Consider the following 16,421-nt stretch of genomic DNA (forward strand, 5'->3'; position numbering starts at 1 on the left):
GAAATGGGAAGTGATTTTAGTGGAATTCTATGTATTCATGTAGCTGTCTCCTAATCATCTGACTGGCTCATTCCAGTTTCCTGTTTTCTCTCAACTATTCTAAGTTGCTGTTTTTTTGTTGTGGGATTAATTAGAATGGATTCGAATTGCAGGTAATGGTCCTTCACTCCTATTTGCTTGTGAAGCAATGACTGTCACTTTTTTCAGGGATTAACTCTTGCAAATTATGTCTTACATGTGCCAAAGAATGTCTTACATACTTTGATTATCGATATAAGCAAAATAACACTAAAAGTATTTGAAACCCTTCGTATGAGTTGTCTTGTCTTGCACCCAGATAGCTACTTTTGTTTCAGGACTTGAGCTCGAGGAAGACGATTGGCACTGTCCGATATATGACAGAGGCCTATATTTTTCTGTCAGATGCTTCTTCCAGAAGCTTCGTTTAGGACTAGTCTTTTATCTTCATTTACTATATCTGAAACAAATTATTTATTGTGCATTTTCGTCTTGTGTGACATCTGTATTTTTCAATATATGCGATTATTGTTTCCTCATATTATTCCATAATGTGAATGTTCCTTCATTATCTTGTGATGTCTTGTATACGTGCTAAACACTCTCGCGTGTCGTTTGTTTTCTAGCCCTATAAACCTACCCAGTCGTTTCACCTGGTCACACAGTGATGTTTGGGGTCCCTCAAGCATCTTACCTTGTCTTTGGTAAACGGTGGTTGTAACTTTCATCGATGACCATACCCGACTTACATGGGTATATTCTCCTTGCTGAATCCAAGGTTTTATCTACCTTCAATAACAGTTCTATACCACTGTATTAACATAGTTCAACACAAAGATTGCCAATTCTTCGGATGACAGAATGGTCGTGAGTCTGTCAACCACACCTTCCAGGAATTCCTAGTGTCAAAAAGGGAACATCCATCAAAACTCGTGTGCATATACTCCACAACAAAGAATGGGTGCTCTGAACGGAAAATCGCCATCTCATTGAAGTTGCTCGTTCCTTGATATTCCAGCGTCTCTCCCTTCGTACCTGTGGGGAGATGCGGTTCTTACCTCACTCTACTCTAATTAATAGAATTGCCTTCACGGAGTTCTAAAGTTTCAAAACCCTCTTGAGTGCTTCAAAGAGTCCTATCAGTCTACCGTTTCTATTCCCGAGGTTCCTTCTTCGTGTTGTTTGGGTGTACACCTTTGTTTCATACTCATGGTTCCACACCGGACTAATTTGCTCCACGAGCTAAAACATGTGTGTTTGTCGGTATCCCTTCATTCGGCGAGGCTATAAATGTCTTTCATCCATCTTCCAGAAAATATTTTGTCACTATGGATGTCACGTTCCTTTGAGAATAAACCGTTCTTTCCCGTTTAGTCATCTTCAGGTGGAGACTCACGAATAGAGAGATCTAACAGTTCACGTACTTCTGTACCATTAGCCTCATTCTTGAGCCTAGTCCTAATATTTCCTGAACCTGAGCCTAGCTCCAATGTTCCTAGACTAGTCTACCTAGTCTTGAACTAATTTTTGCTCCTTGTTGTTCCCGTGTGTCGGTTCTTCCTACTAGACAAGTGCCCTCTGGATAAATATAATATAGGAAGAATCTCAAAAAGAAAATTTCAAGAAACCTCTGGTCTGGTTCCATCGGACAAGTGTCCAAGCGTCAGAACCAGCTCAGGTTCAAGATCCCGTTGTTTCAGAGGAGAGTCTTGAAAAAAAGTCTGAGAACATAGAAAATGATGAAATGAGCTACAGAGAAGGTTGAAACTTCAAGGAGTAATGAGATGCTGAAAGATCCTCAAGAAGATGCAGAATTGTCTCAAACGATACTGTCTGTAATGAGGGGACAGACGAAAACACTCTAGATATGCAAATTGCTCTGAGAAAGGAACCAGGTCATGTACAAAATACCCTTTGCATAGTTTTCTGACTTATAGTAACTTATCTCCTGGTTTTAAGGCTTTTACTACTCAGCTGGATGCTCTAGCAATACCTACCAGTGTACATGCGGCCATGGAAGTTCCCGAGTGGAAAGCAGCAGTAATGGAGAAATGAGAGCTCTTGAGGCAAATAAGACTTGGGAAGTTAGTAGCTCTCCCTAGAGGTCACAAAACAGTTGGTTGCAAATGGTGTTCACAGTGAAATATAAGTTTGACGGAAACACTCGAGAGGTATAAAGCCAAGTTAGTTTGCTAAAGGTTCACTCAAACGTATGGATTGATTATTCAGAAACTTTTTCCCCAATGGCTAAATTAAACACGATTCGTGTTCTTCTGTCTGTCGCCTGAATAAAGATTGGTCCTTACATCAACTAGATGTAAAGAACGCATTCCTAAATGGTGAGTTGGAAGAGGAAGTTTATATCAGTCCACCTCTAGGTTTCGAAGCTAAGTTTGGGAATCATGTTTGCAAACTCAGGAAGTCTTTATATGGGTTGAAGCAGTCCCCTAGGGCATGGTTTGACAGGTTCACCGTGTTTGTTAAGTCCCAAGGGTTTGTTCAGGGGCATTCTGATCATACCTTGTTTACCAAAAATCACCCTTAGGAAAGATTGTTGTGTTGGTAGTGTATGTTGATGACATTATCCTATCAGGGGATGACACGGTAGAAATTGCTAAGCTAAAACAAAGGATGGCAAGTGAATTTGAAAATCAAGGATCTTGGTAGTTTAAGGTATTTTCTAGGGATGGAAGTGGCAAGATCAAAAGCAGGAATATCTGTATCTCAGAGAAGTACACTTTGGACTTGTTAAAGGAAACAAGAATGACTGGATGCAAACCTATTGACACTCCTATATTGAGGTCAATAGCAAACTGAAAAGTATTTCGGAAGGAGTTCCTGTGAATAAGGAGAGGTATCAACGCTTAGTAGGAAAACTGATTTACTTGTCTCATACTAGGCCCGACATCTCCTATGTTGTGAGTGTAGTAAGTCAGTTCATGCAGAGTCCATATGAGGAGCACGTGGAAGTTGTGACTCGAATTTTGAGATATCTAAAGTCCACCCCTGGGAAGGGCTTGGTGTTCAGGAAACATGACACACGGAGCATCGAGGCATATACTGACTCAGATTGGGCCGCATCTGTGATTGATAGAAGGTCAACCTCAGGATACTGTACTTTTGTATGGGGAAATTTGGTAACTTGGCGGAGTAAAAAACAGGGTGTAATGGCCAGAAGTAGTGTTGAGGCAGAGTATAGAGCTATGAATCTGGGAGTGTGTGAAGAAATCTGGTTGCAGAAAGTTTTATCTGATCTTCACGAGAGTAGTCCGGGGCCCATGAAGCTGTATTGTGATAATAAGGCTGCCATCAGTATTGCGAATAATCCCGTGCAACATGATAGAACCAGACATGTGGAAATTGACAGGCACTTTATTAAAGAAAAGTTAGACCGCGGAGCTATTTGTATTCCCTATGTACCTTCAGTCCAACAGATTGCAGATGTTTTTACGAAAGGGTTATCAAGACAGACGTTTGAAGCTTGTATTAGCAAGTTGGGTCTTGCCGATATCTATGCCCCAACTTGAGGGGGAGTGTTGAAATACGTTGAATTAGTCCTAAGGGCATTTTTGTAATTTTTGCTATATTTGCTAAATTAGGGTTTCACTTCATTCTATTTATATCTGAGATTGGGTCTATTGTAAGTATGACATTAAATAATAGGTCTTTTTTCTATCGTGGTTTTTCTTCCCTGAATTAGGATTTTCCACGTAAACTCCTTGTGTCGTCTTCTTTTCTTCTATTTCAATAGATACAATCAGACAAACTATCAAGTAGAACCAACACAGGAAAAAACGAACATATTGCACATCTATTCCATAGAAGACAAAAATTAACTCTATCAATGGATCCTGAGAATGATCCACTGCAGCAGATTCTAAAACTACGTGTATTTTTCTCAGATCTACAAAACTATTACAGGACTAACTGTAAAAGCCTAAAATATGACTTAAACAGACGGGTATAAGAAATTACAGTCCATCTAATATCATACAAATGTATCGTCTAGATTTTCGATAAGATGCATGAAATAGCATTGTCACGGAAAGTAAGGAGGAAGGAGTAGGCATTGTCCATGGTGCATCATTGAACAGTACACGTACCCATGGCTATAGCTTTCTCCAAACACTCATAAGTACACTGGACTAAACGTCGGGACTCTTCATCAACTTCTCCTACAAAATATGTCTCATTGAGATCACCTGTATTTCAAAATTCAAGTCAGCAAACAGCAGATAAAAGTAGTTCTTTGGGTCAATTAAAATTGAAGATTACACTTCTTACCATGATACCCTTTATAGTACACAGTCACATCAATATTTACAATATCGCCATCCTCTAATTTCCTGAAACAATTAGAGCAAATGTTTACAAACGTCAACCTCATAAAATAATCAATGTATTTAAACTTATTTCAAATTCAATGCATGAAATAACAGACTCAACAACAGGAGATGTACCACATCCACATGAATGAGGGACTAAAACACCTACCTTGCATCAGGAATGCCATGACAAATCACTTCATTAACAGAACTGCAAAGATAGACAAACTAAAATTTCAAAAAATGCACCTGAAAATAAAATTTATGAAAATTGTACAAAAATTAGTGCATACGTGCAGCAAGACTTGGGAAAGAAATGGTAATTGAGTGGAGATGGATATCCACCTGAAACAATGTATGGAAAAAAATTAGTAACCATGGTTCCCATGCAAATAAACTTTCCCCCCATCTAAATTGAATAGTAGATAACCTATTTTGGTAAAATTAAATCTCACAATAAATTGGCACTTTGAAAGATCAAAAGGTAATAAAACAAAATAAGAGAGTTGAAATAAAAGCAAAAGAGAAGAAGAAACCAAAATAAATATTTGACAAACGAAGCAACAACATGAAAATTATCCCTTTCCCAACCGGTGGAAAGAAAGAAAATAGCTGCTCTCCAGTCATGGGAACTCCTAAAGATTAATGCTTGAATTATTATTATTCGGAAAGAGAATCAAGCAAGAGTTGCAAGAGGCACCACTAGAAATAGTGAACAGTTTTTTTTTTCTTTTTTTTCAAGTAATCGAGCTCCACATCAATTCACATGCACCTCAACTAATAATTTCATGAAACAACCACCTAAACCAAATCCAAAGGAAATTTGGTGTATAATAATAATTTGCAGAGTAAACATGTCTGTTATTTCTAATACCTGCAGCAATTGTTGCTTCATGAACCACACGGTCAATTTCATCAGTAGTTATACCCGGCCGAATCACTCTGGCGGCTGCATCTAGAACTTCCCTTGAGATCTGAAAAATAATTTATTTAATCACCGAAGAGATTCTTAAAGCATAAATGTAAATATGAGTGTAAAAAATTTAGATACATAAAAGTAAAAATATGAATGTTAGATACATAGATTCTTCATCTGGAATTGTCGATAAAATTTAGAGACAAGAAGCATACTGACTCTATAAGTAAATATCACCAGATGATTTTTCATAAAAGTAAACAGATGTGATAAAGCTTTGCATTAGAATTGAAGAGAAATAAGACATACCCTGCCAACCTCTCTCATTTTTTCAATTTGATCTGGTGTTTTGATCTTCAAAAGAGAAAAATATATGGTTAGCCTAGTGACTGAAATTTTTACACAAACTAATAGCTAAAAACAGAAGCATACCTCAACAACATGTTGGAAGTCACTATTTGGCTCAATTTTCGGAATTCCCTGCAAATTCAGAAAAAAGGGGAGGTATATCAATTACAAAGTCATTGTGGAAATAGAAACAGAAACAACATTTACACGAGATCGATCACTCAGTACAACCCAGACAATATAGCAGCATATATCTGCATTCTAGGACACAACCTCCAAGATCTGCAACCAGTACTGTTACCCATATCTTCAATCCTCTTATCAATCAATTTATATTTCAAAGGAAGAATGGTTGAAGAGCAAAGAGATTTAGTCAAACAGGAGACTGTACCAGAGTATACCACTAATGCGCTTATCAAGAGTGCATCCAAGTTTCTTACATAAAAACAATATAAATCAGGAGTGCATCAGCTACTATGGTCTAAAAATATAATTCCACCTTACTCACCTCAGATCTTCACTAGGCAGCTTTCTACTTATCTTTAGTCCAAGTTATTTATAGTTGACAATGCCAACATGCCTAAATTGTGTTTCAATAAAATTATTCATTTGTCAGCTAAGCTTTTGTTTTGTTTGTTGTCCCAACCACTGAGATTGCTTGGCTCCAAGATGTTGCTGGTGGTTTTATTCATCGACTTTCTCTTTGGAACTGAATACATGGTTGCTATTTTAGCTATTGAACAATTTTTTAGATGGTCAAGTGCTGGTAATGCTGTTTTGGATTGTTTTGTCCGGTCTGTAGGAGGGTCTACAAATCTAGATGTTTGGTATAATGGTGTTAAACCCCTGATTATTAACACATAAAAGGAAGGGTAGAAGAGGAATTGCACCAAGGATTCTAAATGATGAATGGACTAACCGTGGAGAGGGAAATAACCATGAAGTGGGATCGTGAGAAGAAAAGGGGACCACTGTGGGGGCTATAAACAGAAAGGGGAAAGAATCAGAAGGTGTGGAAAATTTTGGAGAAGGCTTAAGGAGCTTTTCAGGAGAGAATTTCCAGCTCTCTCGAATGTGCTGGTTTTGTTATCTTTCTTTGCTTGTCATTTCTTCTTTTGGTTCATCTGTTGTTTAGTGCGTCTTCTCCTACTATTGAATATTGTAATAGCAGATTGTCCTGTTTCTTTATCAATATAGATATCAGAAATCTGTTTCTCTGTAATTGTTGGCTGTGTTAGGATTTACCAAGTGCAGGTGCATAGAGCCCTAACAAATTGGTATCAGAGCCATGCAACCTGGGGCAAACAAAACAAATGGTGCAGAAACAAATGGAGGAAAGAATGGAAGCAAGTGAGAAGGATATTGCCGGAATGAAGGACATGATCTTGGGCCTCTATAAGAGCATAGAGAAACTAACCGAAGAAGTTCGAGAAAATAGCTCGATCAGAAAGAACGAAAAATCCAGTGCGACTGATAGTTCCTGACTCAAGTTGAAAGGGAAGGTGGAAGAGGCAGACTCAAGCCAGAGTCACGAAGATGGAGGATCGGACAAAAGCAAATATAAATGCCTGGAGATGCCAATCTTTGCCAGAGAGAATCTTGAGTCCTGGGTATATAGGGCAGAACACTACTTCAAAATACACAAGTTGCATGACGCTGAAAAGGTGAAAGTGGCTATGGTAAGTTTTGCTCCAGACAAGGTGATTGGCTTAGATGGAGTCACAATCGCCGACGATACTTACTTGGGAAAAGTTGAAGAAGCTTCCGACCTTCAAACGAGGGTAGTCTCGGAGCACGGTTGCTGCGAATAAAACAAGAGGGAAGCTATGTTGATTACGTAAAGAAGTTCGTGACCTACTCAACGTTGCTACCGGAGATGGCGGAGAATGTACTCATTGATGCTTTTCTAAATGAACTCAAACGGTCATTGCAGGCCGAGGTCATCAACCGTCACCCTGTGAGCCTGGATGAGTGTATGCGGGAGGCTCAACTCGTCAACGATCGTACCTAGCCTTCAAGTTGGCCTTAAGTGATTTGGGTATTATTGGGCCTGTCATGGGAGAGGCCCAAGTTAGGAGTAAATAAAGTAATACGACAAGGAAAGCAAACCCTAAAGGGACGGAGGTGGGGTCAACGAGACAAATTTCAATTCCAATCAAAGGGAATTTCGGAAAAAAGGATCGGTCGGTGAAGCGTCCAACAAACAGCGAGTACCGATATTAACTAGAGAAAGGATTGTGCTTTCGCTGTAACAAAAAATATTCTCACGGCCATCGTTGTAAGGTAAGGGAGAATCGAGAATTAATGTTGTTCATCACTGATGATGAAGAATTGTAAGTAGACATGGAACTGGAAGAGGTCGAAGTTGTAGATAATCCGGAGTTGAAAATGATAGAAGTAATCGAGGACGCGGGGATTTCTATGTGTCGATGATGGATTTTCCGAAGAGAGGCACAATGAAATTGAAGGAGACGATCAAGGGAAAAGAAATCGTCGTGTTGATCGACTATGGGGAAACTCACAATTTCATTCACCAGAAGTTGATAGAGGGATTGAACCTTCCAATAACAAACACATCCAAATATGGAGTAGTAACCGAAAACGGAGAGGCGATAAGGGGGAACGAAATTTGTAAATCTACGATAGTCAAAGAATAGGAACCGGAAGTAACGGTCAATTTTCTTCGGATTGATCTGGGAAAAATTGACGTGGTTTTGGGAATGCAGTGGCAGTTCCCACCGGTTTCATGGGAGCCCACTGGCCATCGTTAACAATGTGCTTCACGGAAGGAGATAGAATAGTTATATTGAAAGGAGATCCTTCGCTGACCAAAACAGAAATCTCGTGGAAGGTTTTACCTAAGGAATGGGAAGAAGAAGATCGAGGATTCCTTATTGAACTCCAGAATGTGGAGAGTGCCGGTAATCAAGAGGGACGAGGTGATGGGGAAAAGAAAGAGGACGAATTCTTACATGTCATGATTCAAACACTAATGGAGATGAACAAGAATATTTTTGGATTACCCACAGAACTTCCTCCGAAGCGCAAGGTTGACCACCGGATCATTACACAAGAAGGGCAACGACCAGTCAATGTTAGATCGTACAAGTATGGTCATCATCAGAAAGAAGAAATCGAGAAACACGTGGGGGAGATGTTGCAAGCTGGGATAATTAGACCAAGTCGAAGCTCCTATTCAAGTCCAATATTGCTAGTTAAAAAAAGGATGGTGGATGGAGATTATGTGTAGACTATCGAATGCTGAATCAAACCACAGTAGTTGACAAATTTCCTATCCCGATCATTGAAGAGCTATTAGATGAACTCCACGGATCAGCGGTGTACTCCAAGTTGAACTTACGGTCAGGTTATCATCAGATCCTAATGAACGAGAAGGATGTGGAACAGACGGCATTCCGTACTCATGAAGGCCACCATGAGTTCTTGGTGATGCCCTTCGGGTTGACAAATGCTCCGGCCACCTTCTAGTCCCTGTTGAATCAGATATTTCGTCCATTCTTACAAAGGTTCATATTAGTTTTTCTTTTATGATGTTCTTATCTATAGTCCTCATATCACCACTCACAAGATGCATTTGGCTGTGGTTTTCAATATCTTGCGAGATCATAAGTTGTACGTGAACAAGAAGAAGTGTTTGATTTGTCAAACCCGAATCTAATACTTAGGACATTGGGTCTCATAAGAGGGTGTAGAAGCTGATGAAGAAAAGGTGAAGGCAATGCTACATTGGCCCCAACCAAAGAATGTAACGGAACTCAAAGGGTTCCTTGGCCTTACTATTACTACAGAAGGTTTGTTCAAAATTGTGGGTAGATTACAGCCCCCTTAACTCAACTACTTAAGAAGAATGGCTTCAGCTGGAATGAGCAAGCTAGGCTAGCATCTGAAGAGCTTAAACTAGCTATGATGACAATTCCCATGTTGGCTTTACCTGACTTCTCACTTCCCTTTGTGATCGAGACCAATGCATCCAGCTTTGGGGTAGGGGTTGTTCTGACTCAGAACTCTAAACCAATTGCTTATTTCAGTCGGAAGTTATCCCCCCGAGCCCAAGAGAAGTTGATCTATGAAAGAGAATTGATGGTTGTGGTTCTAGCAATGCAAAAATGGTACCAATGGGAGCACGGGAAACTGTTCTATAAAGGGAGGTTAGTGCTTTCAAAGAATCCTCATTAATTCCAACCCTTTTGCACACTTTTCGTAACTCGGTGTTAGGAGGGCATTCGTGTTTCCTTACGACATATAAAGGAATGTCAAGGGAGTTGTTTTGGCAAAGAATGAAATCTGATGTGCAACGCCATGTGGAACAATGTGAGATATGTCAACTTAATAAACCGAATCCTTGAACCCAACGGGTCTTCTTCAACCCTTGCCAATTTCAGAGCAGGTATGGGATGACTTAATAATGGATTTTATAGAGGGGTTGCCTAAATCGGAGGGATATGATTCGATAATGGTGGTGGTGGACAGACTAAGCAAGTAAGCCCATTTCATTCGATTGCGACACCCTTTTTCAGCTAAACACGTAGCAGAGTTGTTCATTCAAGAAGTCATCCGACATCATGGGGTACCAAAATCTATAATCACGGATCGAGATAAGATCTTACTTAGTCACTTTTGGAAGGAATCGTTCTCCATGATGGGGACAATGTTAAAAAGAAGCACAACATTCCACCTCCAAACCCACGGACAAACGGAAAGAGTCAATCGTTGCCTTGAGACTTATTTGAGATGTCTTTGCAACGAACAACCATTTAAATGGAGCATGTGGATTCCACGGGCAGAAATATGGTACAACACCACATTCCACACCTCGATCAAGGAAACATCGTATCAAGCGGTTTTTGGCCGGAGACCTCCACCTCTGTTGTCCTACGGGGAGAAAAAGACAACTAATGACTTGGTGGAACAACAATTGATGTCCAGGGATGCTGCTCTTAATGCCTCGAAGGAGCACTTAGTGATTGCTCAAAATCGTATGAAGAAGCAAGCGAATTTACATTGAAGGGAGTTACAATTTGAAGTGGGGGAGGAAGTATTTCTGAAGCTCCATCCTTACCGACAGAAGTCTCTAGCAAGAAAAACGTGTGAGAAATTAGCACTAAAATATTATGGGCCCTATAAAATCTTGAAGAGAATTGGTGAAGTGGCCTACAAATTAGATCTTCCTTCCGAGGCCATTATACATAACATTTTTCACATTTCGCAGCTGAAAAGGAAGTTGGGATAGAGTGCTCAAGCCCAGCAACACCCTCCAACTTTGACGGAAGAATTTGAGTTGCAAGTGGCGCCTGAGGCTGTCGTAGGGGTTTGTTTGAATAGTGAGACAACTACGAAAGAGTGGTTGGTGAAATGGAAGAGTCTACCAAAGAGTGAGGCTACATGGGAGTCGATTTATATGATGACTAAATAATTTCCCCAATTCCACTTTAAGGACAAGGTGCAATTCGAGGAGGGCGTTATTGTTAAACCCCCGATTATTAACACATATAAGAGGAAGGGTAGAAGAGGAATTGCACCAAAGATTCTAAATGATGAATGGAATAACCGTGGAGAGGGAAATAACCATGAAGTGGGATCATGAGAAGAAAGGAGGACCATTGTGGGGTTATAAACAGAAAGGGGAAAGAATCAGAAGGTTTGGAAGATTTTGGAAAAGGCTTAAGGAGCTTTTCAGGAGAGAATTTCCAGCTCTCTCGAATGTGCTGGTTTTGTTATCTTTCTTTACTTTTCATTTCTTCTTTTGGTTCATTTGTTGTTTAGTGCATCTTCTCCTACTATTGGATATTGTAGTAGCAGATTGTCCTATTTCTTTTTCTTTACTTTTCATTTCTTCTTTTGGTTCATTTGTTGTTTAGTGCATCTTCTCCTACTATTGGATATTGTAGTAGCAGATTGTCCTATTTCTTTATCAATATAGATGTCAGAAATCTGTTTCTCTGTTATTGTTGGCTCTGTTAATGGGACTTACTGAGTGCAAGTGAGTAGAGTCCTAACAAATGGCTTGTTTAGTTGCTTTTAGATCTTCTTGCTGGTTTACCATATGTTTCACGTATTCAGTTGTTTGTCAATCTTTTTTCGCTCTTGCCTTGTTTACAGTTTTTCATTTCATATGTTTCACATATTCAGTTGTATGTCCATCTTTTTTCGCTCTTGCTCCTTGTTTACAATTTTTCATTTCATCAATGAAAAATTTGGTTTCCTTAAAACAAAATTAATAAAATTATTAATTTGTTGTAGTTAATATACATATTTGGAGTACAAGATGATATTCTACAATGAAGTATCCAACAAAAAGAGGAAAAATGAGAACAATTTGATTCATACGAGAGAACCTTGCACTCTAATTCTTAAACTTTTTGACTCACTCATGACTCAGCATGTTCAAAGCTTCTAACCCACTGAATTCTTCATCTGCATGTCAAAACACCAAGGAACCTGAGTCGGAAACCCACACCATGACAACTTGAACGAGGACTACCAAACATTTCGGGTCTTTTACTACCAGCATTCAGTCTTTACAATGGGGAATCTGCATATATTTTCAGACTCTGTTTGGATGCATTCTTGTTTGACAAAGATACTAGTGGATTGAACCTTGGATGCACACTTCAAACCAAGGACTTTGTTAATTAAGCTATTACTAATACAAGTAGGCAAAAGGATGCACTCTTTTTCTGGAAGAAAACAAATTTCATTGATAAATGAAATATACAAAAAGCTAAGCCCCAAAAAATATAATCCAGGAGTTACAAAAAATAATCTCTAATTGGCTACAATCATAAAAATAGGAAAAGAACAAAATCTTTTGGAACAAAAGGTCCACTTAGAAGCCACACAAATAATAGAAACCTCTTTGGACATCATTGAAAATCCTAGATTGCAAAGATCCAATTGATCCACAAGATTCTCATTTTGTTCTTGAACGTAGCAACACAGAACAACTGATAGATAAAATCCTTGATAGTATTCAATTTGGCCAACAAAGCTAAAGAGAAACAGATTAAAAAAATATATCAACACAAAAACCCAGCGAACTGGTGCTCCATGCATAATTGTTTAGCACTCATCCTTCACTTCAAACAAGACACGCCAAACAGAGATATACTTCTTGACCGCTCGATCTTCAAGTATAAAACTTATATCAATCTATTCATTCATTCCGAGTACTATATCAGCATAAATTTTCTCCAACATTCACGAAGACTAAATGCACAACAAAAAATATTCAAACTCACATCATCTGCCCAATCCGGCCGATCTATGTGAGGAGGTACATCATGCCTGCTAGATATGGGATATGGCCTTAGAGTCCTGTAAAATAACAGAGGGCAATCATGCATCCAATACTTCATAAAAAGAAAATATTTCACATACTGAATTTAAACTCAAAGTTTAATTTGTTAAAGCTATCCGGAATCTATAATAATGGACACTGTACACCAATGGGAATACAAGCTTGCTGTCTTCTATTATGAAGTTCATTCAGGGTACGGAACCTCCCACCAACTTTAAATCAAAGGTACAAACAATAAGCAAATCCCTTGTATCAATTTATATGAACATAGTTTTCAGAAGAAAGATCAACAAGATGGGTTTCTCCACTAGAATGCCATAAAGTTCACATTTTCTTCAAGCACCAAATGCTGGATGCTAATGGTCTCATGATACACATTTACAGGTAGCCAAAAGTACTACTCTGTTGCTGTAAATTTGGCAACAAAAAAGAAAGATACTATATAGATTGGTACCACCAGCTCTTGGGAATAATGCTTGATGCAACAAACTTTTTAACACAACCAACCAATTTTGGGACATAAGATACATGAGCAAGCTTTATTTTAATTAGTATATGAGTAAACAAAGCCCTCCAAAGAGGAGAGAAAAGGAAAAAAGGAATAAGGAAATCAGATGGAGGAATATAGAAGGAAACCAAGACACCCACTGGACATCACAAAAAAATCTTATCCAATTGGAGAAAAGAAATACGTGAGTGGCCAATGAGGATAAAGCCTTGATTTTTACCCTGTCCAATCAAAATGGGGTAGTTTTGGTGTTCTTGCCTGTCCTTTCTTCAAGCAATATAGCCAACCTTCACTCGCAAGATCTGAATTCTGTTCCCCAGAATTACCGGTCCCTATCAAGGACAGTTTTGCTTTTAAATGTACTGATTTGTGAGTGCTCCAAGATGCCTTGAAACAATCCTGAGAACTGTTGAGATAGGAAATTACATAAATATATCAACGTGATTCCAATACTTAACAAATATTTTATCCAGATCATCAAATGGGTCATCTAATATAGATACAATGTCATACGAATTAAGTGATTCTTGGATTTTTGATATTGATAAATCAATATCCTGGGGTGTACAAATTAAACACTAAAGAGTCTTAATGCATAAGAAACTTTTAGGTTTAAGTTTTGATGTTATACAATCACATGTCGAAGTTCTTATGTATGTCAAAATACATGTCAAACTGCTAATTCAAAAGTTCTCAAACTCACAGAATGTGAACTTAGCTTCCACTGATGGTTTCTTCAACCCACATCAATCATATTACATGTTCATCATCATATTTTTAAGAAAAACGATAGAATAAGAAGTTATATGTTTGATTGATTTAACTGATATCCAATAAATATTTTGATCTAGAGGTAGTTGGCAATGACCACAGACCAGAAAGCAGCACCCTCACGAGGAAGCTTCAGCTCCATACACTTCGGACACCTGAAAACAAAATAAGTTAACCAGGAAATAATGGTATTAATAAAAGTTTAAATGGTTCTCAAGGAATATATGGACTAAAAGTTCAAGTCGCCCACAGTATCCCTAAACTCCCAACAATTTATATACTTTTTAAAGAACATATAGGATCACAGATAGTTTCGTCCAACAACATTATCATTCAAATACCTTTTAAACACTAACCCTAATTGTCATTATTACTACAATCACACTTCTCATTTACATTTTATTTATACTGAATAATGACAATCACCAAATAATCAGAACTTATTAATGAAATGCCATTTGTTTCTGAAGTACTATTATGACCCAATGCAGTGGTGCCTTTCACTTGACACCTATGCTGTCTACTGATAAGCTCCTCTCCTAGTTCAGCATTGTTTGAAGCAACCTTTGGCTGGCAATCTCTTCGAGCTAAAGGGAGAGGTGCTGTGAAACAATTCAGTTAAATGCCTTTTCTCGCAAGGTCAGTGAGAAAGAAACCAAAGAATTTTTCATGATAAATTCAGAAGTGTGAGGATGTCTGGGATTAAGAGTTTTTACAACAGCTTCCTTTTAAGGCTAATTGCACAACACACTTATTTTTTTGTAACCGAGATTCTTTTCTATTTAATCCAAGTAGAAAATTTCTAGTAATCCCCTTGAGTTTATATTCATTTTTCATCATCCATTTATACTTCAATTGATTAAAAACAGAGTCAAAACCAAGCATTCATTAGTCTTACATACTTCATTTTATTAAAAATGAAAAAATAGAGAAGGAAGAACAGGGAATCCTCACAATAACTCAGGGCTTACATGAAAGTGCTCTAACCGACACAAATGTTTTATTTGAGGCATATGTCTTGAGCTTCACCTTCGACTTTAGAACCATACTCTAATTTTTTTTTTTTTTTTCTTTTCATGAGTTTTATGCCCTTTTCGGATCAAAAGAGGTTATGCCTCCAGTCTCCAGCCTCCCCCATTGTGTCATTTAAGTGACAGGAAGACGAAGATAACACCATTTCCCAATGATGATCAAAATCCACCCAAATAACTTGTAAAACACTTCAATAACTTTCCAACCAAAGTTCTCAATATAGGGCTTCAAAAACGTTGCTCATTAGTTTTAAAGTAATTCATGACTTCCCCACCCAAAATGAAACACGGGTGTAAATAACAGAACTTCAGTTTGTAAGTTTTTATTGTTAGTTTTCAGTTGTAAAATCAGAAGCTATATTCTGTTAGTTTTGTAATTCAGTTGTAAAAAACAGAAGCAATATTTTGTTTTCCCCTCTATAAATAAAGTTTTCCTCTCCTCGTTTGAGAGAGATCACTTTCATTCAAAATCAGACTTTTAGTATTACACCACACACACAACCGCTCCAACTACCCCATTGGTTTAAAACCTCCAAAGCAACTAGAACTCGTTTTATACATAGAATCTACTTCAGAGTATCATGTGGCAACTATAATAAGGGCTCTTAAAATGGCATGGAATCCCCTACCTATTCAGCACATGAGCTAACAATTTCCAACAAAATCACAAGTCAAAAACACCTCAACCATCACTTTCAACTTCATTCATACCATTATTAGATTCAGATTTCGCCCAAAAATCCCAAATGAAAATGAACAATAAACTTCCAAAGGCAATAACTATCTTCCAAGTCCGCAAGCCCAAACTAAGCAGCTAAAGATTCATCAAATTCCAAAGAAACGCAAAACACCAAATTCCATCCACATTTAAGAACCAAAATGAACGTGCAAACTAACACGGCAACTGAAAAAATTTGAAAAGAAAGATAAAAACACATACTGAAGATGGGAAGGCTTGCCGCATCGGGCACAAGTTAAGGTAACAGTTTCGGCCGTATCTGAACCGCCGGCCATCGAACCAGTGACGGAAACGATCCTCTGCCGTCCTCTTCCGCCGCCGGAAAGAAATATGAATCGCGAACTTTCAATTATACGAACAGAGCGATTGAAAAAATATAGAGAATGTCTTGAAAAGTTCAGCAACCATGCTTTCGTGTGGTTAAAGACAAAGTAGTCGCCCTTTACA

General features: G+C 38.3%; 1 protein-coding gene across 1 annotated transcript in view; it reads right to left on the reverse strand.

Moving 5' to 3' along the window:
• Positions 1 to 16,368, reverse strand: part of LOC120069994 (methionine aminopeptidase 1A) — a 20,696-nt gene extending 4,328 nt beyond the window's left edge. Inside the window, exons 1-11 of the mRNA XM_039021841.1 lie at positions 16,176 to 16,368; positions 14,309 to 14,359; positions 13,654 to 13,839; positions 12,867 to 12,942; positions 5,692 to 5,739; positions 5,569 to 5,613; positions 5,218 to 5,317; positions 4,637 to 4,688; positions 4,513 to 4,554; positions 4,303 to 4,364; positions 4,122 to 4,220 (exon numbers count right to left, since the gene is read on the reverse strand). Coding sequence (XP_038877769.1) covers positions 4,122 to 4,220; positions 4,303 to 4,364; positions 4,513 to 4,554; positions 4,637 to 4,688; positions 5,218 to 5,317; positions 5,569 to 5,613; positions 5,692 to 5,739; positions 12,867 to 12,942; positions 13,654 to 13,839; positions 14,309 to 14,359; positions 16,176 to 16,249 — 835 coding nt within the window. The 5' untranslated portion in view covers positions 16,250 to 16,368. The remainder of the gene's footprint in view (positions 1 to 4,121; positions 4,221 to 4,302; positions 4,365 to 4,512; positions 4,555 to 4,636; positions 4,689 to 5,217; positions 5,318 to 5,568; positions 5,614 to 5,691; positions 5,740 to 12,866; positions 12,943 to 13,653; positions 13,840 to 14,308; positions 14,360 to 16,175) is intronic.
• Between the last annotated feature and the right edge of the window lie 53 nt (positions 16,369 to 16,421).

This window comes from Benincasa hispida, unplaced genomic scaffold (genome assembly GCF_009727055.1).
Source record: "Benincasa hispida cultivar B227 unplaced genomic scaffold, ASM972705v1 Contig737, whole genome shotgun sequence".
Classification (NCBI taxonomy): domain Eukaryota; kingdom Viridiplantae; phylum Streptophyta; class Magnoliopsida; order Cucurbitales; family Cucurbitaceae; genus Benincasa; species Benincasa hispida.